The sequence below is a fragment of the Rhipicephalus sanguineus genome, chromosome 7 (genome assembly GCF_013339695.2).
Source record: "Rhipicephalus sanguineus isolate Rsan-2018 chromosome 7, BIME_Rsan_1.4, whole genome shotgun sequence".
Classification (NCBI taxonomy): Eukaryota; Metazoa; Arthropoda; class Arachnida; order Ixodida; family Ixodidae; genus Rhipicephalus; species Rhipicephalus sanguineus.
In genome coordinates, this window is record NC_051182.1 from 149,856,532 (window position 1) to 149,881,964 (window position 25,433).

Consider the following 25,433-nt stretch of genomic DNA (forward strand, 5'->3'; position numbering starts at 1 on the left):
TGGTACCCCGCGTAGGTCTCACTAAAGCAAAGCGTAAGGCGCCTCTACCTGAAGAGGAGAGCGACTCGGAAGCATCTGAGGGAGAGGCTCAGCAAAAGAAGATGTTGGAGGAACTACTCAGGATAAGTAGAGAAAATCAGGAAAGTGTAAAGCTTTTGTTGCAAAGAGTAACGGTACTGGAGGAAAAGGCGGCGATTAGGGCCAAAGCCAAGGTCCGAACGCAGAGCAAGACAACGAATCACTCCGAGGATGCTCGGGTGCGGAGCAAGGCATGGTTATGTAGCATCATGGAGGGCGATCACAAAGAGCTGGTAATCTGGCAGTGGAACTGCGCTAGTTTTCAAAGGTGCAAGGCTCCACTGCGGCAATTTTTGGAGATTCAGGTGGAAAAGCCGCAGTTATTGTTATTACAGGAGACACTATGTGATGTCCCTACCCTCCCTGGCTTTAAAACTGTGTCGGTCAGGAACGAGGGAGGAAGAGGACTAGCCCCGATGATAAGCAAAAAGTTAGCCTACATTGAACACCAAATCCAATCCGGACGGAGTAAAATGGAGGCCCTTTTCGTGGAGGTTATACCGCACGGACGGCTCAAGCAGAGCGTCTTTGTACTTAATGTGTATAGCCCGCCGTCAGACCATAGACAGACGTTTAACTGTCTCCTTAGGAAGGCGACGTCGATAGCCAAGCGCTCTCCACTGATAGTTGCCGGGGACTTTAACGCCCCTCATAATGCATGGGGCTATGCGAGACATACGGTAAAAGGAGAGAATCTGGTGAGGATCCTGGATGATCTCGCGTTTACTGTAATCACGGACCCAGGGTTCCCCACTAGGCTGGGCACGTCGGTTGCTCGAGACACAACGCCTGACTTGGCATGTGTGAGGAACGTAGGTAACGTCACGTGGGCCAATAAACAGGAGAACCTGGGCAGTGACCACTTCATAGCAGCGGTAACTTTACAGGTCGACGCCAAACCGACAAGGGTATTTAGAGTCACGGACTGGGACAGTTTAGGACAATTAGGAAGGAGCGCACGGACACATATTCCTCGTTCAGCGAGGTTATCGCCTCGCTCAAGGAGGATGTAGAGAGGGCTACTAAGGTAGTACAACGGAAGCGGAAGTCCCAAGGATGGACCCCCACCTAGCGCACTTGTTGGAGGCCAAATCCTCGATTCTGACGAGGTGGAAAACACAACGGCTAAACCGCAGGCTAAGAAAAAAGGTTGCTGAGCTTAATAGAGAGATAGAGAGATATAGCGTGGAGCTCAATAGGCTACAGTGGGACGAGGTATGCGCGGCAGTAGACGGGTCCATGCGCACAGGAGGGAAGTGGAACCTCTTAAAACACCTCCTGGGTGACGCGCAGACTAAGGGGAATCAAAGGCAAACACTCAGTAAAGTCATCCACAGGCACAAGCAGGAGGGAGGTACTGAACAATCGTTTTTGAATGCGGTCGCGGATAAATACCTCCCCATAGGGCCGACGCAGGACGAGGATTATCCGCAGATCGAGTGCGCGACGGTGGAGGATCTGGACGCGCCCTTCACCGAATCGGAGATAAGGGTGGTGCTGCACAATTTAAATAGCAGATCGGCTCCGGGGCCGGATAAGGTTTCTAACAGACTATTACGGAACTTGGACGATAAGGCAGTGGAACTACTAACTGAGGAGATCAACAGAGTATGGGAGGAAGGAGATGTGCCTGACGAATGGAAAGCGGCCTCGGTGATACTGATTCCAAAACCTGGAAAACCCCTTGATTTGGACAACATGAGACCGATATCGCTAACTTCGTGCATAGGCAAGGTAGCAGAACACGCGATTTTGAACAGGGTTTCCGGGTATATAGAGCGTATGGGCCTCTTTCCACATAATATGATGGGTTTCCGGCACGGGCTATCTACGCAAGATGTTATGCTAATGCTGAAGAAGCAAATCTTTGATAGCGGCACTCGGGACGTAAGGGGGATTCTAGCCCTGGATCTCACTAAGGCGTTTGACACAGTGTTCCATCGATACATACTGCAGGCCACGGCGGGCATGGGCCTGGGAGTCAAATTCCAGGCCTTTGTCAGGTCGTTCCTCATGAACAGAACTGCTACTATTCAAGCGGAGCAGATTCGGTCGAGCGAATACAAATTGGGACCTCGGGGTACCCCCCAGGGTTCAGTTATCTCACCGTTGCTCTTCAACATAGTCATGAAGGGTCTTTCAGACAGGCTGGGTGGCCTCCGGGGCATAGGTCACGCACTTTACGCGGATGACATCACGATTTGGTGCCCAGGGGGTTCCCTAGCGGACATCGAGCAAGCTTTACAAGCGGCCTTGGACGAGACGGAGACCTACCTCGCGGACACGGGTCTCAAGCTGTCTCCGAGTAAGTCGGAGCTGTTACTTTACAGACCGGCAAGGCAAGGAGTTAGAGGTCTAACACCTTTAAACCAGCTCCCCGTGGCGTTATATGCGAGTGGACAGAAAATTCCTAGAGTCGACTCAGTCAAAATCCTAGGGCTGCTCATAGACGCGAGGGGCTGTAATGCCAAAACAATTACCCACGTTACAGCCAAGACAGAGAATATGCTAAGGTTAATCGCTAGGGTGTCCAAACCGCAAGAAGGGGTTAAGTGAGGACAACCTCCTTAGGATGTACCACGCGTTTCTTATGAGCCATATTAATTATGTGGCCGTCAGCTCTAATATGGACTAAAACAGAGAAAAGGAAGTTAAATACGCTCATGCGCAAGAGCATCAAGAAAGTCCTAGGCTTGCCTATTTTCACGAGCTCCGACAGGCTAGATCAACTCGGGATGCACAATAACATAGACGAGATAATAGAGGCGCAGGTCACTGCCCAGGTGGTTAGGCTATCGTCAACAAAGGCTGGCAGGAGAATCCTTGACGAGGTTGGCATGGCTTCTAGGATCATGGAGGAACGGCGGACAACACTGAGTAGGGAAACGAGGGCGACCTACATGGTGGGGCCCTTCCCGCGAAACGTACATCCGCAGTATAACGAGGGTAGACGTAAAGCCCGTGCACGAGCCATCTTGAGGAGAGTTAAAGATGACATGGACTCCGCCGTCTTTGTCGATGCAGCGCAGTACGGGAACAGGAGAATGTTCGCGTTGTCGGTTATAGACGGGCGGGGGAGCTTCGCTCCTCCGCCTCAGTAAGGGCGGCCACCTCGGGTATAGCGGAGCAAATTGCGGTAGCGTTGGCCTTGTCTGACCCAGAGCGTTCCTACATTTACACCGACTCGAGGGAGGCAATCAGAGCTTTCGAATCGGGCAACCTCGCTCGAGAGGCGGCCTCCATTCTAGAGAAGAGGGCTTGTCCCGGCTCTCATTTTATCACTTGGTTTCCTGCACACATGGGGAAGAACGTTCTCGAGGGCTTCCCAAACCTCAACGAGCTGGCCCACGATCGTGCGCGAGAACTCACGCGCCGCGGCGGTCTGGAGGCTCCGGAGGGGCAGGAAGAGACTCAGCAGAATGATCCACTTCTGACATTTAATGAGGTAACAAAGCATTACCAACTTGGCAGGAGAGTCTATCCTCTTCCTCACCCGAAGCTCAGCAGAGCTCAGTCAGCTACTCTGAGAATGTTGCAGACGGGGTCTTTCCCGTCGCGGGGCATTCTCAGTAAGATGTACTCGGACGTTGACCCCGGTTGCCCCGACTGCAGTGAAACCTTTTGCTCCATGGCTCACATGCTCTGGCGATGTCCCGCGTTGCCTCAAACCCTTCTCTCCAGCGAAGCCGAATGGGAGGAGGCCATCAGAAGCACGGCACTCCGACAGCAAGCCCAGGCTATCCAGAGGGCCCAGGAAAGGGCAGAGCGTCACGGCGTTCTGTCCTCTACGTGGGCGCGGCCAGCAGTTACAACGGCCTCCCGTTAGGGGGTCGTAACTCCTCAGGATCCAATAAAGTTCGTTGTCTGTCTGTCTGTTGGTACATCTTTGATTTTTCACGTTTGGATTCATTCCCGCAAAAATTATTTGCTTTCATTTCCGACGAAAAACCCGAGTCTAGAGCATTGGGAAAGCCTGGATTCTTCGATATATCAAAATTTTCTCGCAAGCGGACCAAGGTCATTTTGGCCTGATTTGTCAAAAAAGGTAAGCCTTAGTAAATATTGCATTTTTCAAGTTTCGTTTCATTCGCGCAAAATCGACTTTGCTCTCACTTTCGACGAAAAAGCGCAGTCTATAGCCTTGGGAAAGCCTCGATTCTTCGATATATCATATTTTATCTCTCAATTGTACCAAGCTCATTTGACATGATTTGTCGAAAAAAGTAAGTCTATAGTAAATTTTGGATTTTTCAAGTTTTCTTGCAAGCATGCGCGGAAGTGCATGTTTCTTTTACGTTTCTCCTTGCCACCAGTGGTACAAAAGACTCGCTGGTTTCAATAAAATATCAGTTGTCATTCAGAGTTCTGAGTGCCTTCCTTTCTAAGGTGTCGTCTCACGCTGTAGAATATGGAAGCTAGAAACCAATTCGCCTAACATATTACTTTGTGGTAGAAATAAACTCTCCTAGCGAGGAGACTTCGAACCCGGGATCAAGGTCATAAACTAAACTTTCTTGGCGAGGCGAGCTTCGAACTGGGGCCCTCACGGTCAGCAAACCAGTCATAATCAATAGGCCAGCGCGCACGCTTGCTCGATATGAATTCATGGAGAGACTATGAATGCGTTCACCGAAGATCAAGTGACAAGACGCAAAAGAAGCCTCTTCAAAAGAGAAAGGGAAAGCGGTCAGGTAATAGAAAGGAGGTGTTGCCGATGGGGGAGGGAAAAAGAAATATATATAAAGAAATAAACTTTCTTGGCGAGGCGAGCTTCGAACCGGGGCCCTCACGTTCCACAAACCAGAGTCATAAGCACTACGCCATGCACGCACGCTTGCTCGACATGAATTTATGGAAAGACTATGAATGCGTTGCCCCGAGGATCACGTGACAAGACGCAAAAGAAGCCTCGTCAAAACAGAAAGGGAAGGCGGTCAGGTGATGGAAGTGTTGCCGATGGGGGAGGGAAAAAGAAATAAACTTTCTTGGCGAGGCGAGTTTCGAACCGGGGCCCTCACGGTCCGCAAACCAGAATCATAACTACTAGGCAATGTGCACAGGCTTGCGCGTGATGAATTCATGGAGAGACCATGAATGCGTTGCACCGAAGACCACGTGAGAAGACACAAAAGAAGCCTCGTCAAAAGAGAAAGAGAAGGCGGTCAAGTGATGGAAAGGAGGTATGGCCGAAGGGGGGGGGGGGGTCAAAAGAAATATATATAAATAAATGAACGCAAGCAGATGAGCCTGCAACGCTGCTTGCATTTCAGCGCAGCCGCAATAGTAATACCCGTTTCAGGCGAGTGGGTGGAATAGGCGACGAATGCAGAAGGAGGCTATGTTCCAGCGCGGCCGTCATCGTGTGGCATTCACATGTCTTTGCCTGAAGAACATAGCAACAACAAAACCTTTGTCCAAATTCAAATTCTTTATTTCTGCCTTGTAGAGGCACAGACAGCGCTGGCGCAGAAAAAGCTGTCAGTAACAGCTTGAAAGAGCCGCGGCCTCCTTTTGCTTGTTTTGTTAGTGAAACCCTTGCCGAAACTTAGGAGCAAAGTGTAATGCCTGGCGAAAAGGGCGATAGCTTCGCTCTCTTGTCCAATGGCTTGCACATTTGGACAGACAGACACAAAAAGAACTTCATTGAAGCCCTGACGTGGGCCCCTTATTAAAGCCCTGAATAAGGGCCCCTTATTAAGGCTCTCGCTGTAATAAGGGGCCCTTATACGTGTCAATATGCCGCACCATACATCCGTGGGAGTGACTTATCAATCGTTCTTGTTAAAACCTACTCGGAGGCGTACTACCTACGTGACCCGCCAACTGGTCACAGCAAAAAGAAAAGAAAAAAGAAAGAAAAGAGAAAAAACAATTAATCGACATCTGTGCGTGCGTGTGAATCAGACCTTTATTCGGTTTCGCATGCCTTCGCGTCTCGGCTGCTCTGAGCAACGTGACGCGGCGCGTTTGCCTGTATCGACTAATAGTGGGAGGCGGGTTGCGAAACAGACTTAGGAAACAGGCCTAAGATACGACTATAATAGCCCTTTTAGATTCATCAGTATTTCCGCCCCCCTCCCCTCCCACGACCCCTAATTTTTTCGTCTCGTGTCAGCACATATGCGGGAGCGAGTTCGCGAGGGGAGGGCGCCTCATTTCGACAGCGACTACGCCCCCCAGCGTTATTACACAACACAAGGAAGGAACGAGAAAACTAACAAGTAATTGCTACAAGGTGGTCGACGACGGTGAAGAAAAGATGATTAGGCGTGAGTTCAAAGATGCACGGAAATGGCCCACTTGATAGAAGGATGAAGGAAAAAGTAGCAATGAAGTTGTATCAGGCAGCAAAGGGTGAAATGGAAAGAACAAAAATTTCTTATGACAATGTGAGGGGAAGTTCTCTGCTGTTTGAAGCTAGATCAGGGTGCCTAAGAAAGAGAACCCATGGAAAGAAATCTAAACCAATTCAATGTTCAACTTTAATAAAGAAAGTGGTGGCATTTCCGTCATTGCCGTATTTTGTTCCACATTTAACGAATCGAAGACACATTACCGAACATCCACGCTTCAGTGGCCGAGTGTGCCACGGGAAGCTTGAGGTCGAATTGCAGGGGCTTGATGTCCTCCAGGAGGCGAATGGCGGCCGAGAAGTTGCGCTGCGGACTGCCGGGGTCATCCATCCAGTGCAGGGTGGCCGTGTCCTCGGGCGTGGACACTGTGCAAAAGAAAACAGTCGAAGCGCAAATTAAATGTCCATTAAAGTGAAATAACAAACTGATCGACACTGACAAATTATACTTCGTAAACTCTAGCGCCTAACTTTATCACCCATAGGTTTAATAGTAGAAGATAACACCAATGTTAATTGTATCACGTTTAAATTTCCCGCCGAAGTCCCCGATGGTGACGTCATGAATTTCAAAATGTGATTTTATTCGTAGTTTGATCACATTGGCTCAACGAAATTGCCTGAAACTTTGTATGTTAAGTCACTGTCTCCATCAGAAGACCATTTGCTTCATTTTTACCGATCATGAACTACGTACACCCTAGTAAACGCCGTCAAAATCTATGACGTCACGGCGACCGGTGCAGGAATATCAAGATGGTGTCGCCCCCCGCATTTTTTTTATTTCCGCGTTTTTTTTTCGCTTACGAAGCGTCTTCTCGCGTCAAACGTGATGTTTTTGGTTTTGCGAAAGAGGAATATACAAATTCGAGAATAATTTCTCTGTTCTCTTTATTGTCCCTTTAAGATGACTTGTCCCTGTGCTGCTTGCCTGAGGGTACCCTGAAACGAGTTTGATGCTTTTAACAAAACTATTGAGCACGGTATTGTAGGTCTACTAGTAAGCATACTACTACTCGTAGCTGTGGCGTTAGTAGCAGTAGTAGTATTCGTGATTGTAGGAGTGGTAGCACTGGTAGTATTAGCAGGCAGCAATAGTTGTAGTAGTAGTAGCGGTACCCTAGAACTCTAGAAGCACTGTTAGTAAGCGATCTTTTATGTTGCAGTGGCACAAGAAGCAAAGAAAGCTGGCTAGCACTTTAGTTTCTTACGTCTCCACCCTTCCGGAGCGCCTCTACGAGTAAGTACAATGGCGCGTGTCGCCATGTGTGTCCTGCGAGTGCCATCGTCTTCACAAGACCCAGAGAAACCTGCGTGGTTTGCGTTGATTTGTTTGAAGAGGGAAGGAGGGGGGAGGTTATGGTGGCTTTTGAAAAGTATGCTGCTGGAATCAATGCGAGTATGGCATGTCATATTTATGAAGAGCATAGACAGTTAGGTTCAGAAGGACAGACTAATGGACGGTACCTGGTATGACGTCATTCGCACAACCACGCCAAAAAGCCACACAGCTCTAGGGATGGGCCCCGTCTCCAGTCAGGTATTGTTTGAAATGGAAGAAATAGGCTCTCTACTCATCTCTCTTTTATATGTCGGAACGCTGCGATGCTTGCGACATTGGCTCACTCACTGGACGTTTTTACCGTGTCCATTACGAAGCCCGTCATAAGGTCTATTTTACTTGTGTTTCACTAGCATTTTTATTTGTGAAACTGGCGTGCGATAGTGCGCATCATTAAGGTGTCATGCAAGGAACCCTTTGAAAGTCTTGCGTGGTTCAGTTGTATGCGCGTTTTATCGCTCCTTTCTTTGACAGCGACGATCCATAACCATAAATGTCTAACGCGTACCTGGTTCTAGCATGGCTTTCGGTGTTGGTGCACTGAAGTGCCTTCGGCAATGACTCATCATAGTACAGGGTGTGTCTCTGAATCATCGTCCCGCACTCTCGTCCTGCACTCGCTCTCATCCCGCACATTTCGCGTCACTCTCATCATTTTTAACGATGGTATGTGTTTACGCACTTTAGCGCGCAGGATTTTAGGCCCTCATACAACCACTTAACATCATTGTTGCACCGTGAAGTTCCATATGTCATAATCATCATCGTACCGGTACATGCGTTGAGGAAGCATAGCCAGAATTTTTTTTTCTTGGGTGGGGGGGGGGGGGGTAGTTCAACCATCCTTTTTGTATATTCGTGCGCGCGTTTGTACGCGTATGTGTGCGTGTATATATGCGCATGCGAAACTGAAAAATTTGGGGGGCTTTCCACCCCCCAACACCCCCCTCCCTGGCTACGCCCCTGATGCGTTGCATCGTTTTCACTGTGGCAGTTTGCGAGTGCATTTTTTTTAGTGAAATTGCAGCAGCCAAGCCTGAAGACCTGTCGATTGAGGCGAAACCACGACTAATGGAGTCAGGCTTACTAACACTGCTGGGGTTCCCTATATATATAGCCCGTTTTATACATGGCGTGCCAACGTTGTGGAGTCGTGTGACTTCTTGCAGCAGCTGCGTTCACGCGAAAAAATAGCTCGGTGTTTTTCTGCAGTTATTACTCGAAAGTGTTATCTAGTTAGGTTGATTAAAAATGCAAAGATCAACAATTCATAATAATAATAATTGTTTGGGTTTAACGTCCCTAAACCACGATATGACTATGAGAGACGCAGTAGTGGAGGGCTCCGGAAATTTTGACCACATGTGGTTCTGTAACGTGCGCCTAAACCTAAGTACACGAGCCTCTAGCATTTTCGCCTCCATCGAAAATGCGGGCGCCGAGGCCGGGATTCGATCCCACGACCTGCGGGTCAGCAGTCGAGCACCTTAACCACTAGACCACCATGGCGCGTAAATATTAACAATTCGTTTAGACTGATTAAAAATTAGAGGTTTAATAGCTCCAAGATTAACAAACTGTTCCATACGGCTGTTAATGCGTTGTTGTAACCAAATTCGCGTTTCTCTGCTTACTTGTTTTTTTTTTGTTTTTTTTTGCGGCCCGTCGCGGCGCTTCATGCGCAAGATTCTCCAGAGCATTTACAGCCAATCAAACTGCCCACAAAGCCTGCGGAAATTTACGCTTTGATAACGTAACTGTTTTTTTTTCTTTTTTTTTATGCAGCCAGACCTGTGTTTATTCAATGTGAATATTATCTACGTATTGCATAACCTTGTTATGATTTTCTGTTGTATTTGTTTATTACTGTACATCTGTCGTTACAATGTGCCATTACCTCTGTTATTACAAGCCTTACTGTGAAGCTGCTGCTAAGCGAGGGGGTCACGGCTCTGTCATGCTATGTCTAACAACTTTTAACACGAAAGTCTTTCATTCGGGTGTCCACCAAGCCTTCACTGACGTTATTTCCGTCACGGAGGTTACTTCGGTAAAATGCACACGAACAGACGACAAAGAAGAACCAGAAAAACAGTTTCGGCGATTTCGATGACCTGGGAGTCAAAACCATGAGCTCTCGGTCCCCGACGATAAGTGTCAGGTGCTCTACCCACTGCGCTACCGACGCACATAGACGGGGGGAGGGGGCTTCACGAACTCGCCTTATATCTCTCTCGCCTTCTCCCTCTCAGTGGTCTTGGTTGGCGAGGGCGGTGTCGCCGTCTGGGAGCGGTGAAGTTCTGCACGATGACACTAACGATCGCCGACATGGAGCGCTTCGGTAGTTTCGGCAGAGCGTAACGGAGGCTTTTGGTGCATTATCGTAGGAAGCTCTACGGTCGGTGCAATGCGCCGTAGGCGCTGATTCGGTTCGGCGACGAAGCAAATGTTTTGCCTTTCACATCGTGTTAGCGTATGACGCCTCGTCTTCAGAATAGTGCAGCTTCCGCATTCACCACCGGTGTTTCTTCGTCGTATACTGCTTCGACTACTAAAACTGCTGCAACAAGTAACGGAGAAAGGCAATGGCGTCGACGGGCCAATATGGCACAGTGAGTGCTTTGGCGCAATGAGAGACATGCCAACGGGAAGCGGAACGCCTTCCCGCGTTCACGGCTCAAGCTACGAACTCTGCCTCTCACGTTCCTGAAGCGCTGTGTGGTATATGCATAAGCACAGACGTTGATTACCCTATTAATGGGGAGCACACACCTTGGCGTTTCTGTCGTGAAAGAAAAATGCATATCGAGTACCAGTGCTATGTGCTTGTTGATTTCATCTTTGTGCGGGATTCACCATATGCTAGGTGTATGTTAACTACTTCAGCTACCACAAGGGTGAAATCATGACCATGGACGTTGGTCGTCGGGATGTAGATGTGCTACTAGGCGTCAATGTGAGTGCACCCACGTCAAACGGTACTATAGCTGCCAAACACCGTTAGACATTGTGCAAGCTCTCATATATCAATGTACAATAAACAATCAACTACTCCTTGAACACACGGTTCGCTTTCGTGCTATTCCTATGACGGAGGGATCAACCATGTTTTTTTTTTTACGTACCTTCAATGTCCGTAACTACACAAGGCAGGAATAAAGAATTTGAATTTCAAATTTGAACTTCATGCGTAGCTTCAACAGCGATGCACGCTATGTATGTACTTCAGTAGCGATAGGTAAAGGTGACGCTAGTGGTCGGGTACTTCCGGGGAAAGTACGCTGTCTAGATTCCCCCGTAAACATCGTATACCAGTAATCGTAGTACGGAAACGCAGTATCGTGTATACACCCCAATGGCAAACAGGATGGATGGCGTTCGGTTTCGATTACCACCTCAGTAACGTGAACAATGATATAAAGAAAGTCATATCATTTATGCGTAGGTGCGGCCTCGACAATGGCACGCGGTGTAAACTGCGCTACCCAAACACGCGTCGCACACACCGGCTCGGTCCCTACGCGCGCGGTCATTTCGTCGAAGTGGACGACGGCTGTACACGCAGTGCAGTATAGAGACCAATTGCTTGATGACCAATGGGCACGACCTGTCTTCATGGCTATCGTTTTTCTCTCTCTATTTTTTTTTTGCGTACGCGCTATGCCATTATGTGCCTCAAACTCCATCATTCATCTTTCTGTGTCCTTCTCTCCCTCGGACATCCGGCCCTTCATTCCTTTTGTGCACCTCTGCGGAGTCATTCGTGGAAAAGAACACGCGCCGTACTCTGTAGGGTCCAGGTTATGGTGGTGGTGGTGTGGGGGGTGGGGGTGGAGGGGTGTTGTACGGGACACGTTAATCGACCGTTGTTCATAGCACACTCCGTCTATTTCCGGTGCGCATGATGCAGTGCTGTATCCCTGTGGAGCAAGCCAGCCGAAGGGGTTGTGCCAGTGTTATAGGTCGATTGATAGATTAATTCTCTTACGACGAGCGCTGCGCGTGGCGTGTTCTACAGATGGCCATCTGTGGACGTCTCGCCCCGGCGAACGCGCGCCTGATTGCTGTCACGTGCCCAAGTGCGTCTGTACTTTGAGTTGATAAAGTAGAAGTTGGGGGGAAGATGGAATCTCCAAGACATGAAGAACCCTTGGAGAGCCATCGTTTCGACAAGCAGACTTCTCTTCTTCAAGGCTGTAACAAGTTGCGGCCTTGACGAAGACAAGTCTGCTTGCCGAGACATTGGCTCCAGCGACATCCTGTGTTCCAAGGATTTTAGATGTGAAGCATCTTATAGCGGAGTTCAATCCAGTGGTGGTGGTGGCGGTGGTGTGCGGCGTGACCACCCTTACTGCGCATGCGCAAGCCCTCTCCCTCCCCCTCTCCCCCTTTCCCCCTCTCCCCTCCCCTCTCATCTCCCCCTCTGAAACGCGGGCTCTACATGCCGAAACGCTGCTTCGCATCTCCTCATGGTACCCTTTAGCGGGAGATGGTGTGATTTTTTTCATCTTTACTTGACCTGGGAATTTGTGCAACGCCTCTCCTCTCGTATGTGTAAAATGCCGAACGCGCCTGCATCTATCTTCATGAAGACTTTCTTTATGAAAGCAGACAGTCTGCAGCTAGCAGCAACGGTCTTTCGTGAATATTCGAACGTTCGAAAAACGAACTGAGGGGTTAGTGTTATTCGATTCGCGTTCGATTCGAGAATTCACTGTTCAAGGTTGCGGAGTACCCCTTTCGATTGATATATTGTCAGATAGTCGTGACGGCGAAGAAGAGAGCAGTCGGGCTGTTAAAGATGAAACTCTTTATTGGGCAAATGAAATCAAAAATCAAAGTACGAGCACCACACGCTGTACACTGATAGCGGCAATCACAGTCGTCGGCCGTCGGTAACCTGCTCGTCCGAGAAATGCGTCGGCTTTAGATGCCTCAGCGAACTTTCCAGCGTTATCATGGTGCTCGCGTTAGCTCTATAATATACTCGGTTACTTGCATCCTGTGCGTAATCTTAACAGAATAGTCTAAAACAATCGAGAAGGTTCTAAACATTATGGCACGGCCTGCGACAACCGGTGGTAACAGTTTTTTATGAGCGAAAACCCGATCCCGTCAAACATAAAGGAAAAAGCTCGCGTGGCAGTATAAGAAACACAGCTCCCGATATAACAGCTGGGAAGGGGAACCTTTGAGCTGAGGACTGCGCTGTTCTGAATTGTTGTTCTGCAGGATAGCATTTTCATTACCACTAGAACTGCAAGAAATGAAGCAGCACTCAATTATATATATATATAAAAATGACAGCTTAAGGAAATGAGCATGAAATACAAGATCGACGTAGTAACACAAAAGCTAGACAAAAATACGTGCAGTGTTACTAGCCCACCAGTTCATCTTTAAATGACACTTAAGAAAGAAAAAAAGATTTTTCTCGTAATAGTAAATTACTCTTGCACAACAGCAAAATTATTCGCCCTCATCTTATGTGCGCTGCATCAAAGAAAGGTGTCAGCTCTTCTTTGAACAGGTACGAAAACCTGCTAGCTAGCTGTTCGCTGGTTTGTTTCGAAGGGAATGCCAATAAAGATCATCACATACATAAACCCCGCATTACGCAAACTTCATCGCGTGTTGCGCAATAAAGGACAAGATAGAACTATCGACAAACTCTATATATGCAACTCTTCCACCCCGGTTCTATGTCGACTTCGAATCGAGACCGACCTATGTTCGAGAAAACGCGGTACCACGCTGCGAGTGGCGACCAAAACAAGGGGCGGAGTCGACCTGTTCCCGCGGTGTGACGTATTGACGACGTTCTCGTGACGCTGGGCGTTGAACCAAGGGACAGAGGGGGGCGTTGCAAGAGGAAAGCGAAAGGGAGGGAGGGCAGGTGGGCGACAGGGAAGGCGCAGTGGTGACACTCGCTGGGCTTTCTTGCGTGGGCAGAGTGGGCGGAATGCTCAACTTCGCCCACCTGCTGGCTCTCGTAACAAACAGCACAACAGCTCGCATGGTGCCGGGATGGCAGGCTTCCCTTGTTTTGTAAGAGTGCGCAGCTTATCAAGGTGAAGTAACCTACTCGATTAGTAATGACCATGGTCATCAGTCTACTCATAGGGTGACGCACGCTCCCAGTGGTCTCCAGTAATCTCCAGTAAACAACGGGATGCGCTAGCCGATTGCAGCTGTGGCTCAAATCGTTAGTGTGCTTGAGCCCGCGACTCAAGCGCGTGAATGGTTTAGAGGAAAAAAATAGGAGCCCTATCGGGAAAATGGGGTGAAGCGAAGCTTGGCATGTGCGTGACTGGCCTACTATTTTCCTTTCTTTCTTTCTTTCTTTCTTTCTTTCTTTCTTTATATATATATATATATATATATATATATATATATATATATATATATATATATATATATATATATATATATATATATATATATATATATATATATATATGTATATATATATATATATATATATATATATATATCCCTTAAACGTCATATCTCCTTCATATACATTACACGAGGGTTATTCAAAAAGTAAGGGCCATTTGGTCCCAAAAAAATAAATATTCGTTAGTAAAAGTTTTTATTGGCTGGTTTAGTTTAGCACAAAAACAAACTACTTCTCTTGTCTACATAATCACCCTTAAATTATAAGCACTTTTCTTATCGCTGCGTCAGTTTCTTTAGTCCCTCCGCACAGAAGTATGCCGCCTGGCAATTCATTGCTGTTTGAGTTAGTCGGTAAGCATTTTTGATACCCACCTTGCACACACTTTGTGATATCCGAGCTTTTCAGTTACAATCGTGCAAATTGTAGTGCGGCCGACAAGAGGAAATTCATCCGACAGACCACTAACTGTCAGTCATCCATCTAATCGCAATTCCCGGCCCACTAGTTGAACAGTTTTATGGTTTGGATTCCGGCCCTTCCACCGCTCTTCGTCGTTCACATTTGTGCTGCCACTTGTGAAGTCTCGACACCACTTTTAACAAGAAAGTGTTTTATGCCGGAGTCCACCACGGCTCTACTGACGTATTTCCGTCACGGATATGACGTTGTAAAATATACGATAACGGATGGCAAAAAAAACTAGAAGAAAACGTGCCAATGCCGGGAGTCGAACCTACGACCCCTCGCTCCGCAGCGCGAACCACTTGGCCACAAAGCGCACTTTCTACTAACGGCGAGCTATTTATATACACCATTTACCATTGGCGGTACTCAAGCTCGGTGGCTTCAGCGTGTTCTTGTTATCACTAGCGCGATGGCGCGAAAGCGCGTAGGGCGCGCTTTACAGGTCGTCGCCCCGCGCGCTGCGATGCGAGTGCGCCTCTACAGGGGGTGTCTGTCGTGCGTGTGAGCGCTTATCTCGTTATGGGGGCAGTTTGTACGTCTTGTGCTTTCACCTCAAGTTTCCGTTGACGTTACAGAGAGCACGAAGGTAACTTCGCTCGCTGCAGAGGCCGCGTTTCCGAAAGTAGCGCGCTGCTCACACACGAAGAAGTTCGCGCTCGTCTTGTGTATGTTCTTGAGGTACGTCCTTTCTGCTTTAGAGCGCGCTGCAAGTTTCGAGCTGCTTGTCGTTCTTCGCGCGACATTACAATTTGTTGCTAAAGCATTCATTTCTTCGCCTTTGAGGCGAAACAATGCACAAACGCTCAACTACCTCTGTGAAAACATGTTTCACTTTCGTGTTATACCGATTCCTATGAAAGGGGGATCAGCCATGTCTTTTTTTTCTCCTGCACCTCCTCCCAACCTCTCCTCTTCTCCTCCTTTCCTTCCTCTAACGGGTTGCTAGGTGACGCATGGTGACGTCACCGCTAGGCGAGGTTTTTCTGCGAACATATTGGGTGGATTCAGCGCTGGTGTTCGTGTTCCTTGTTCGTGTCTGTCCTTGATGTATCGCGCTGAATCCACCCAATGTGTTCAACAACTCGCCCTAATGTCAGTTCTTCTGCAGTATTTTTCTGCGAACACCTAACGGCCTAACCTCGGGCTTAAGTAGCTTCGTCGTTAACAAAGTGCTTTTGTACTAACGTAAATGCTAGGTGATTCGCAATATTGAAAAAAAAAATGTTCACCTGACTCATGGCTGGAAGGGAGCCCATCTTTCAAATCTTGCCGTCTTAAATAAAAGGTATTTCCTCCCTCCCCACCGAAGTAAGGCGCGCACACTTTCTATTATGTCATTATCCTTAGAGCACTATCCCATAGTACGTGAACGTGTTCAACAGGGTAATGGCAGACTTACTGAGTCCTACTTTGAGGTAGCAGTTCTGCGTGTCCATTGGGTACTTTTGGAGTTCCATCAGGCAGTCCACTTGAAAGAGATACCTAGATAAAAGAAACGAATAGATTGAGAGGGGTGAGAGGAGTTGTATACGTACTTTTTAATGTGCAGCTTACACTCTACACTCTAAGAAATATTGAAGTATTTGGGGAGTATTCTGCCATACAACTATAATCGTCATCTGGCTTGACCGCGTTTCCTTTCTTGACAACCCGACTCTCGCCACTCTCCTATCGAGAATGCTAGTCACGCTGATAGCGCGCACGCCGTTCGCTACCGGGTAGTACCAGGACCGCGGTGATAACGCAAGGAAAGCACGCGACATTGACGATTTTAGTTGCGCAGCAGAAATACTCCCCAAATACTCCGTTTTTTCCTAAAGTGTAGAGTGTAAGAGAAAAAAAAAAGGCGTATTTGGGGCGTCTTTCTGCCACGCAACGATTATCGTCGCTGATCTCGGGTGTCTTTCCTCACGTTATCTCTGCGCTCCCGGCACATCGAGATCATGATCGGCTTGAGTGCTACCAGCGTGACGTAGCGAATTTCATACGAAAGTGGCGAGCGTCGAGTTACTACTGCTACTACTACCACAGCGACAGAACGGGGTTGCCTAAGACAGCTTCGCTGCAAAAAGAAACCACAAATACGTCCTTTTCTTTTAGAGTGCGTAGTGTACACCGAAGCGTGCACATAGAGCAATAGAGGCCGTCATGAGCGCTACCAGTTAAGTAATGCCCGTTCGCGAAGCCCGTGAAGAGATCGATGATCGGCCGCGTCACATCACACAGTGTTTGAAAAATTGGCGCAACACCTCAAGCGAGATAATATTAAGAAAGGAAATAGACTGGTCACCATGGCAACCGGTAAACAGTCCACCCGCTTATCGCGCGTAGGACCACGGTATCGAATATTTCAACCTTTTTAACGGTGGCAGCAAATGACAAAGGCGTCGTTGCCTCGTGCTGATAGTTGTACGCCGGGGTTAGCTTGAATAGCGTGACGGAACTTTCTATTTTTGGTAAGACCTAAAATGGTGCTCTGGACGACATCTTCGCGCGAAATTGCGAGAGCTGACGAGGAAAGTTTCACGAAATAACACAACCATGTCATTTCATTATTCACGCCAAAAGAAAAAGAAGGAAGAAGACGGGGGTGCCTGCTGACATTTGCCATAGAAGATCATTTCCGCCTCCCTCGTGGAAGGCCTGTAATCGGAGAGTCATCGTGTGGCACTGTTTCGAAACACGGGACATCATGAGTGATTTCCAGCAAAACACGCACGTCCACACCCGAAGGCTCACCGTATGTAGCTTAAGTTGCGGAACAGCAAACATCAATGAATTGCGGCAATTTTCCATGACGGGAACGGGTGCACCCATGAAGGAAGGAAACATTAGGCGTGACTTTGCTATTCCGAACACCAATGGGCAGCGGAGCTGAGGGGAAGCCTCAGCAAAGTTGTGCAAAGCTAGACGAAGAATAGCGTGGTTTAGCAAAGCAGGATCAAAGCTAAGCAACGTTCCTCCTCTCCCTGGCCTCACTCATTCCTTGCCTTGACACTTCATTGCTTTACTATGCTTTACAGTCACCGTCAAATTTCCGTCACCCATTCCGTCACCCTAAAACTTTCGATTTGGCTCACTCTTACACTGACCGTTTCCCTTACCCTTTCCCTCATCCTTGCTATTACTAGGCTTTCCCTCTCGCTAGAGTTACTGTATATGCTACCTTTAGGTAGCAGAGTTGCGCATCTGTCTTCCAACGCCGCTAGCAACCATGCATTGCGGAGAAGCTGCCGCTTGGGCCAATTTTTTTATTTCTTGACGCCGCCGCTGCAACGAACTGAATTAACACTCGCCATCGAAAGCCAATGTTTATTGCCGGTCTTCGACACGCCAGACAGGTTAATCGGCGTCACGGTAGGCATGTCACCTGCAAAAACGAAGTGCGACTTCACCGCATAGCTGTGGTTGCTAGCCGGACCTATACGCAACTCTGCTACCTAAAGGTAGCATATACAGTGACTCTACCTCTCGCTATACAGCTGCCCCCTCTTGCGACTTGACCATGCGGCGAACATCGCTGCCGACGGACCAAGCTCGACTTTAAAGTGACTGACAACCGAATTTTCTCCACCCAGTTTTTTACGGCGCTACAGAAAGCTCACCCTTCGTAGTGTTTGTAGCTGCGTCGGTTGATCCCAAAAGCGCGTGGTTATTTTATAAGCAGTATTTTTCGATCTGAAAAGCCCCCAAACTGTACGTAGACGTATTGTAGATTGTATGAGCGGTAAACAGCAGGAATATAAGGAAAGAACTTGACAGGAACGACGCTCAACTTACAACTGTACTTTATCGGACATTTTTCTCACCCGACAGCCCGGAACCGCGCATGTGCAGCCACCTTATCACAATACAGGCCGACAGGAAGGTTACTTAACAGAACTTATATGTGCCGCCTTTTAACTATTTGGAAAGCCTATTTATCTATCATTCAACGCTACCGAGGGAACACTGACATACATAGTTGAGTTTGCTTTAATCTGTCCAGCTTCCGTGATCTCCCTGACCAGTCTGCGTTCTGATTTGCAAAGAACATTGGTGCTCGTAAACTGCGAATTGCACCCACAATCTTTGCAGTGCAGACACGTGCGTGCCACCCGCGAGAGCCTTCAACATCGGCCCGTCTGGCCAATGTACACTTTTTCGCTCATACAATCTACAATATGTTGCACCAACTGGCCCAGCATGCCACCATACTGCAAGTAGACGTTCTCCAGCCATGCTCTGAAGCGATAGCGATGCCGATAGCTCTCCTCGCATTATGCTTAAGGCTCTGCTTCCACAGGAGCGAAATTGTTGTTGACCCCCTTCATATTGACATTTTCGACCGTTTTGGAATATAAAAAAAATGGCCGCGTATCTGCGTGCTTCCCTGCAAATGTCGTCGAAAGACGATAGTCTTCTGCCGGCTGTACTACATGAGTCCTGGTCCCAACCGTGGCCACCAGTGATGCTGTTCCCAGGGCCACTGCCAGGTGACAGCACGATATCGTCGGCAGAGGGATTTCTCGTGCATTACGTCGCCTTTACAGCGCAGCCTAAGAAACACTGGGGGTCTCTAGAATTACGTATCTATGTATTTTCTAGTAAATGAACACATCACATTCATGTTGCGCCTCAGATATGCATAATATTTGCTTTTGCAGTTGTGGGACTACAATCTTCAGCGGTAGCACACGCGTAGTTCGGCTCTCTAGCCTCCCCTTCATTGCCAAGAAAAGTTGTCCGCGAGTATAGGCCCTCAGCTAACAACGTTCATGCCGCCACTCATGAGCATCGGATCATACGTCAAGCAAAGGCGGCGCCACTGCTCTGCTCAGTGCAAACGAAGGCATATCTGCACGTTTTAAGTTAGAAGAGATCATAGTAAAAAAAAAGTGTGCTGCATTTTAACGCTAATATATAGACAATAAATAGCGTACACCAGTAAAAGGTCACGTGATTGTCTACAAGTGTACCTTCACTTTTCTGCCGCCAGAGGCGCCAAAAGTAATTTGGAGTGAAGAAATTAATATATAAATCCGCGCTTAACGAGAAAAGAGAGGCCGTTTCAGACAATGCAATAGACAATCCTTCTATTAGTGGGGTTACCTCAATTCGTGTTCTGAGCGGTTGTCGGTCCCTTTAAAGGGCCCCGACACCAAAATGAAAACCTCGAGATGTTTGTGTTGTTTTATTGTCCTGTATACGTGGGCACTTCTGGCCGATTACTAGTGGCGAACGTTAGCTTTAAGGGAGTTTAATTTGGTTTTACAGTAAGCACGAGTGCTCATCTAAGTTAGCAGCGCCTCGTGACATCGCCACTAGTATGACGTTCATGAAGGCCCTGTGTGACGTTCCACAAAAAAAAGCGAGTATTGTCGGCGTCGCGGAAGATTCGCGGGGCGCCCCTCTCGCTCTGTTGCCGGGCTGCTCTCAAGGTGGTTTTGACTGCTTACGCCAGGTACGCTTTTAGATGTGAAGCATCTTATAGCGGAGTTCAATCCGGTGGTGGTGGTGTGCGGCGTGACCACCGTTACTGCGCATGCGCAAGCCCTCTCCACACACCTCCTCTCCCTCTCCACTCCGCTCCCCCTCTCCACTCCCCATTTCCTCTCCCCTTCCCCTTCTCCCCTTCCCCCTCTCCGCTTCCCCTCCACTCTCACTTTTCACCCTCTCCACTTCCCCTCTCCCCTCCCCTTTGCCTCTCTCCCATCCCCTCTCCACTCCCCCTCTGAAACGCGGGCTCTACATGCCGAAAGGCTGCTTCGCATCGCGTCATGGTCCCCTTTAGCGGGAGATGGTGTGATTTTTCTTTTTCCTGAGGGGACACGCTCTTAACAGGCTTAACTCGTACCGAAGCACCTAGATCGTTTCATTCGTTAGCGCTCGCGGGGCCCTGATTTGAAAACTGCGCTGTCAGCGTCACCAAAGCTTGAGCGCATGCTGGCCTTAGGCGCGCTCCGCTGTGGGGCGCCGGTTTCTTACAATTTTAAGCGGCGTTTCGAAGTGACGCTAAAATTGGTCACAATTAGCGACGCTAGCATAAATTATACGATACGTTAGAGCATTTACGATTAGATTTCGGCATTACCACCCACAAGGCTACAAATGTTCGCTTGTGACAAAAAGTCACAAGCAAAAATTTCACTGGCAAGGCTCCTTTAACATCTCCGCTGTAAAAACCAGGAGGGAACGTCACGTGACAATCTTGAAGCCTCGTCTAAAGGAAAATTTAAGGGAGAAATAGGCCATAGTGTCATGAAAGGCAAGCGCTGCTTTTGGTAGGCTCGCTTCGCTTGCGTCTGCCGCGGGCGCTGCGGGGGCCTAATCCTACCCACGAGGCATCGCGCGCTGTTCGTGAGGGTCAATTTTAGTTTTCGATAAGGCATCTAAGATTTTGGCCTTAATAATAAGCCTGAATGATTAAAAAAACCACTCGCCTCGACGACCGGTAGAGGTGTCCGGTATCGAGCACCTTGACGAACGTGTTGGGCACCGAGTGCTCGAAGAGGTAGCCGTTCTTGGAGTTGACGAAGATCAGGTCGGGCTTCCAGAGGGCCGCGCGCACTTCGTCGGGCAGCACGCGCGAGGCGTGCCTGCGCGGCCCCTCGGCGCTCGTGTTGGCAGAGGAGGCGATGTCGTCCAGGAAGCGGCTCAGGTTCAGTCGGTCGTCGCGCCACAGGTCCACAACGAACATGTGGATGCGGAACGCCTGCGAGAAGACGCCCAGTCGTACAACTTGACTGTTAATAGGGCGTGGTAAATTAGCGGATTAAAGTAAACCGCCAACTTTCATACTCCGAAAACACATGAGACCCTCAAGAAGCTGTCACCGCTGACCTTGGGCGCAGCCAGGAATGTATTTCGGGGTTTTCAACCACCCTTAATGTATGTTCGTGTGCGCCTTTGTATGTGTGCGTGCATATACGCATACACATGCAAATTTGAAAGATTTTTGGGGGTTTGAACACCCAGTAAAGATGAAACGTTGAGTGGAGGGACTTTCTAGAATACGGGGGTTACATGGCGAGACACAGTCGCCACAAAAAAGAAAGGTGGCTGATCCGTCTGTCATAGGAATCGGTATAACACGAAAGTGAAACGTGTCGTCACAGTACTTGATTGTTTATAGTGCACTGGTATATGAGAGCTTGCACAATGTCTACTCTTGTTTAGCAGATATAGCACCGCTTGATGTGGACGCACCCACGTTGACGCCTATAGTGGCACATCTCCGTATCGACGACTAACGCCCTAATATGACGTATTTCCGTGACGGAAATACGTCATGAAAGTCTTGGTGGACCCCGACATAAAAAAAAGCCGGCAGATCCCACGCATTGTGGGAATCGATGTAATGCGAAGCAGCCAGCAAAGAGCTGCATACATCGTCTTGTATGTCATTGAGGAAAATGCGTGTCATGGTTTTCATGTTAACTCCTATTATTTATGTTCGTCACACAGTAACGTCGCGCAGTACCAACTTGGGGGTCGATCAACCTAGAGAAACGGCCGCCAGGGCACCATGAGCGTGGCACGTAAGTCATGCTGTACATGGCATGCGTGTCATGATTTTCATGATAACTCGTGTTATTTATGTTCGTCACACGGTCACGTCGCAAGATACCAATTTTGGTGTATATCAATCTAGCGAAACGGCCGCCAGCGCCCCATGAGTGTGGCACGTAAGTCATGCTGTACATGACATGCGTGTCATGATTTTCATGTTAACTCGTGTTATTTATGTTCGTCACGCGGTCACGTCAGAAGAGACCAATATTGGTGTATATCAAGCTAGAGAAACGGCCGCCAGCGTACCATTAGCGTGGCACGTAAGTCATGCTGTACATGACATGCGTGTCATGATTTTCATGATAACTCGTGTTATTTATGTTCGTCACACGGTCACGTCGGTAGAGACCAATATTGGTGTATATCAATCTAGCGAAACGGCCGCCGGCACCCAATGAGCGTGGCACGTAAGTCATGCTGTACATGACGTGCGTGTCACGATTTTCATGATAACTCGTGTTATTTATGTTCGTCACACGGTCACGTCGGAAGAGACCAATATTGGTGTATATCAATCTAGCGAAACGGCCGCCAGCACCCAATGAGCGTGGCACGTAAGTCATGCTGTACATGACATGCGTGTCATGATTTTCATGATAACTCGTGTTATTTATGTTCGTCACACGGTCACGTCGCAAGATACCAATTTCGGTGCATATCAATCTAGCGAAACGGCCGCCAGCGCCCTATGAGCGTCGCACGTAAGTCATGCTGTACATGACATGCGTGTCATGATTTTCATGATAACTCGTGTTATTTATGTTCGTCACACGGTCACGTCGCAAGATACCAATTTCGGTGCATATCAATCTAGCGAAACGGCCGCCAGCGCCCCATGAGCGTGGCACGTAAGTCATGCTGTACATGACGTGCGTGTCATGATTTTCATGATAACTCGTGTTATTTATGTTCGTCACACGGTCACGTCGGTAGAGACCAATATTGGTGTATATCAATCTAGCGAAACGGCCGCCAGCACCCAATGAGCGTGGCACGTAAGTCATGCTGTACATGACGTGCGTGTCATGATTTTCATGATAACTCGTGTTATTTATGTTCGTCACACGGTCACGTCGCAAGATACCAATTTCGGTGCATATCAATCTAGCGAAACGGCCGCCAGCGCCCCATGAGCGTCGCACGTAAGTCATGCTGTACATGACATGCGTGTCATGATTTTCATGATAACTCGTGTTATTTATGTTCGTCACACGGTCCCATCGCAAGACGCCAATTTTGGTGTATATCAAGCTAGCGAAACGGCCGCCAGCGCACCATGAGCGTAGCATGTAAATCATGCTGTACATGACATTCGTGTCATGATTTTCATGTTATGACTTGTCATTTATGTTCGCCATACAGTCATGTTACACCATACCAATTTTGGTGCACATTCGATTAACCAAGCGACCAGGAGAGCACGAAGTCGTAGGCGGCTAGATAGATAGATAGATAGATAGATAGATAGATAGATAGATAGATAGATAGATAGATAGATAGATAGATAGATAGATAGATAGATAGATAGATAGATAGATAGATAGATACGGTCAAAGTCGCAGAAGTTCGCTAAGAAATGCTTCGCATTTAAAACTTTCATGTTAAAACTCTGCGCATCAATATGATAAGTCACTACTATAATAGCCTTGTGTCTTCGGTTATTCTTTGTCTAAAGGAACAGGAGGCAACGCTACTCTCTACGTCTCCGGTAAGACGGTATTTCATTTCGTAAGAATATCACGCTTACAGAGACGCTATAACTTGCTCATAATTGTCCCGTGTCCTCCTGGTAAAACACTCAACCACTGGTTGATGCGTAAACTTGGCTTCTCCTGTCTACGTCATCCTTAAGTCGTTATTTCGAAAAGAGTTGTACCAGTAACGACGAGAAAAAAGAAAACGAATGGTTACTCAAATCAATTTGTTTAGGTTATAGGAAGAACGAAGTTATCTCGTACTGACCATGTTCTCTTCGCTGATATCGTCGATATCCATGACCTGGAAGGACACATAGATTTGTACTGGCCCGCCTGCAAAGAAAAAGAAAACAGACCGCACCGTCCTGGCTAGAGCTTTCGCTTATGCCGGGGGTCACGACCCATGGATCTTTACCATATAGAATTCGTCGCGTAGTGTAAACTACAAGCTTAATAATAATAATAATAATAATAATAATAATAATAATAATAATAATAATAATAATAATAATAATAATAATAATAATAATAATAATAATAACTTGTTATACACATAGATTGATCATACACGTCCAGAAATAGAACATGATAATTAATAATAATAAGATTTGGGGTTTTACGTGCCACAACCACGATATGATTATGAGGCACGCCGTAGTCGAGGGCTCCGCACGTTTCGACCATGTGGTGTTCTTTAACGTGCGCTAACATCGCACAGTACACGGGCCTTTATCATTTTGCCTCCATCGATATGCAACCACTGGGATCGAACCCACAAAGTTCAGGTCTGCAGTCAAGCACAATAACCGCTGTACTACAGCGACGGAAAATTTGCAAGCTTAGATGAGAATATAAAATCCTTGAGAATACATTTTTGGATTGAATTAGACAAACATGGCCGACACGGACGCTTGCTAGAAAAGATCGTTAACCAGCACCAGCGACAACGATTGTCGGACAACACTTCTGTCATGCGGCTTCCTGGAGTCGAATCTAGCAGTAAAAAGAGTTGCGCCGTTCCGACGATATTTACCCAATCAAGTAGCCTACTTTTCCGTTCTGATTATACTATGAGATTCGAACCAAGACCTGACGACAATGAATGATAGAATAAACTTCACTTCACTTCTTCAGTTTATTACCTTAAAGACCCCACGAAGGGGGCATTACATAAGGGGTGGATATACAGAATAACAACGACAGAATCCCTGAGTGGAAACCGTATTGGTTTCCCCTCGTGATTTCTTGCAGCACTCCTGACACCCCAAAGACGCCACCCGTTGCACGCGAACGGCTTGCAGTAGTGGAAGCCATAAAGAAGCGCTACAAAGCAAAAAATAAACAAGGTGGGCTGATGTACCAAAGCACACGCGCAATAGACGTTGTGTTCGCGATCGAACCAGGGGTTGCTAGGCGGAGGCTTAACAACTTGGCGACGTGGATGTCCCTCTTTAGGAGACGAATTCGTGGGTCGTTCTCAGGGAATGTGTTTTCCAAACGTCATGTGTTGCGTGGAAATCAGCAGTAGTTTACAGGTACCTT

General features: G+C 47.8%; 1 protein-coding gene across 1 annotated transcript in view; it reads right to left on the reverse strand.

The window, feature by feature from the left end:
- LOC119399140 (gamma-aminobutyric acid receptor subunit rho-1) overlaps positions 1-25,433 on the reverse strand; it is a 50,018-nt gene that overhangs the window by 20,173 nt on the left and 4,412 nt on the right. The window contains exons 3-6 of the mRNA XM_037665956.2: positions 24,157-24,224; positions 21,063-21,334; positions 16,040-16,122; positions 6,635-6,796 (exon numbers count right to left, since the gene is read on the reverse strand). Of these exons, the coding sequence (XP_037521884.2) occupies positions 6,635-6,796; positions 16,040-16,122; positions 21,063-21,334; positions 24,157-24,189 (550 nt within the window). The 5' untranslated portion in view covers positions 24,190-24,224. The remainder of the gene's footprint in view (positions 1-6,634; positions 6,797-16,039; positions 16,123-21,062; positions 21,335-24,156; positions 24,225-25,433) is intronic.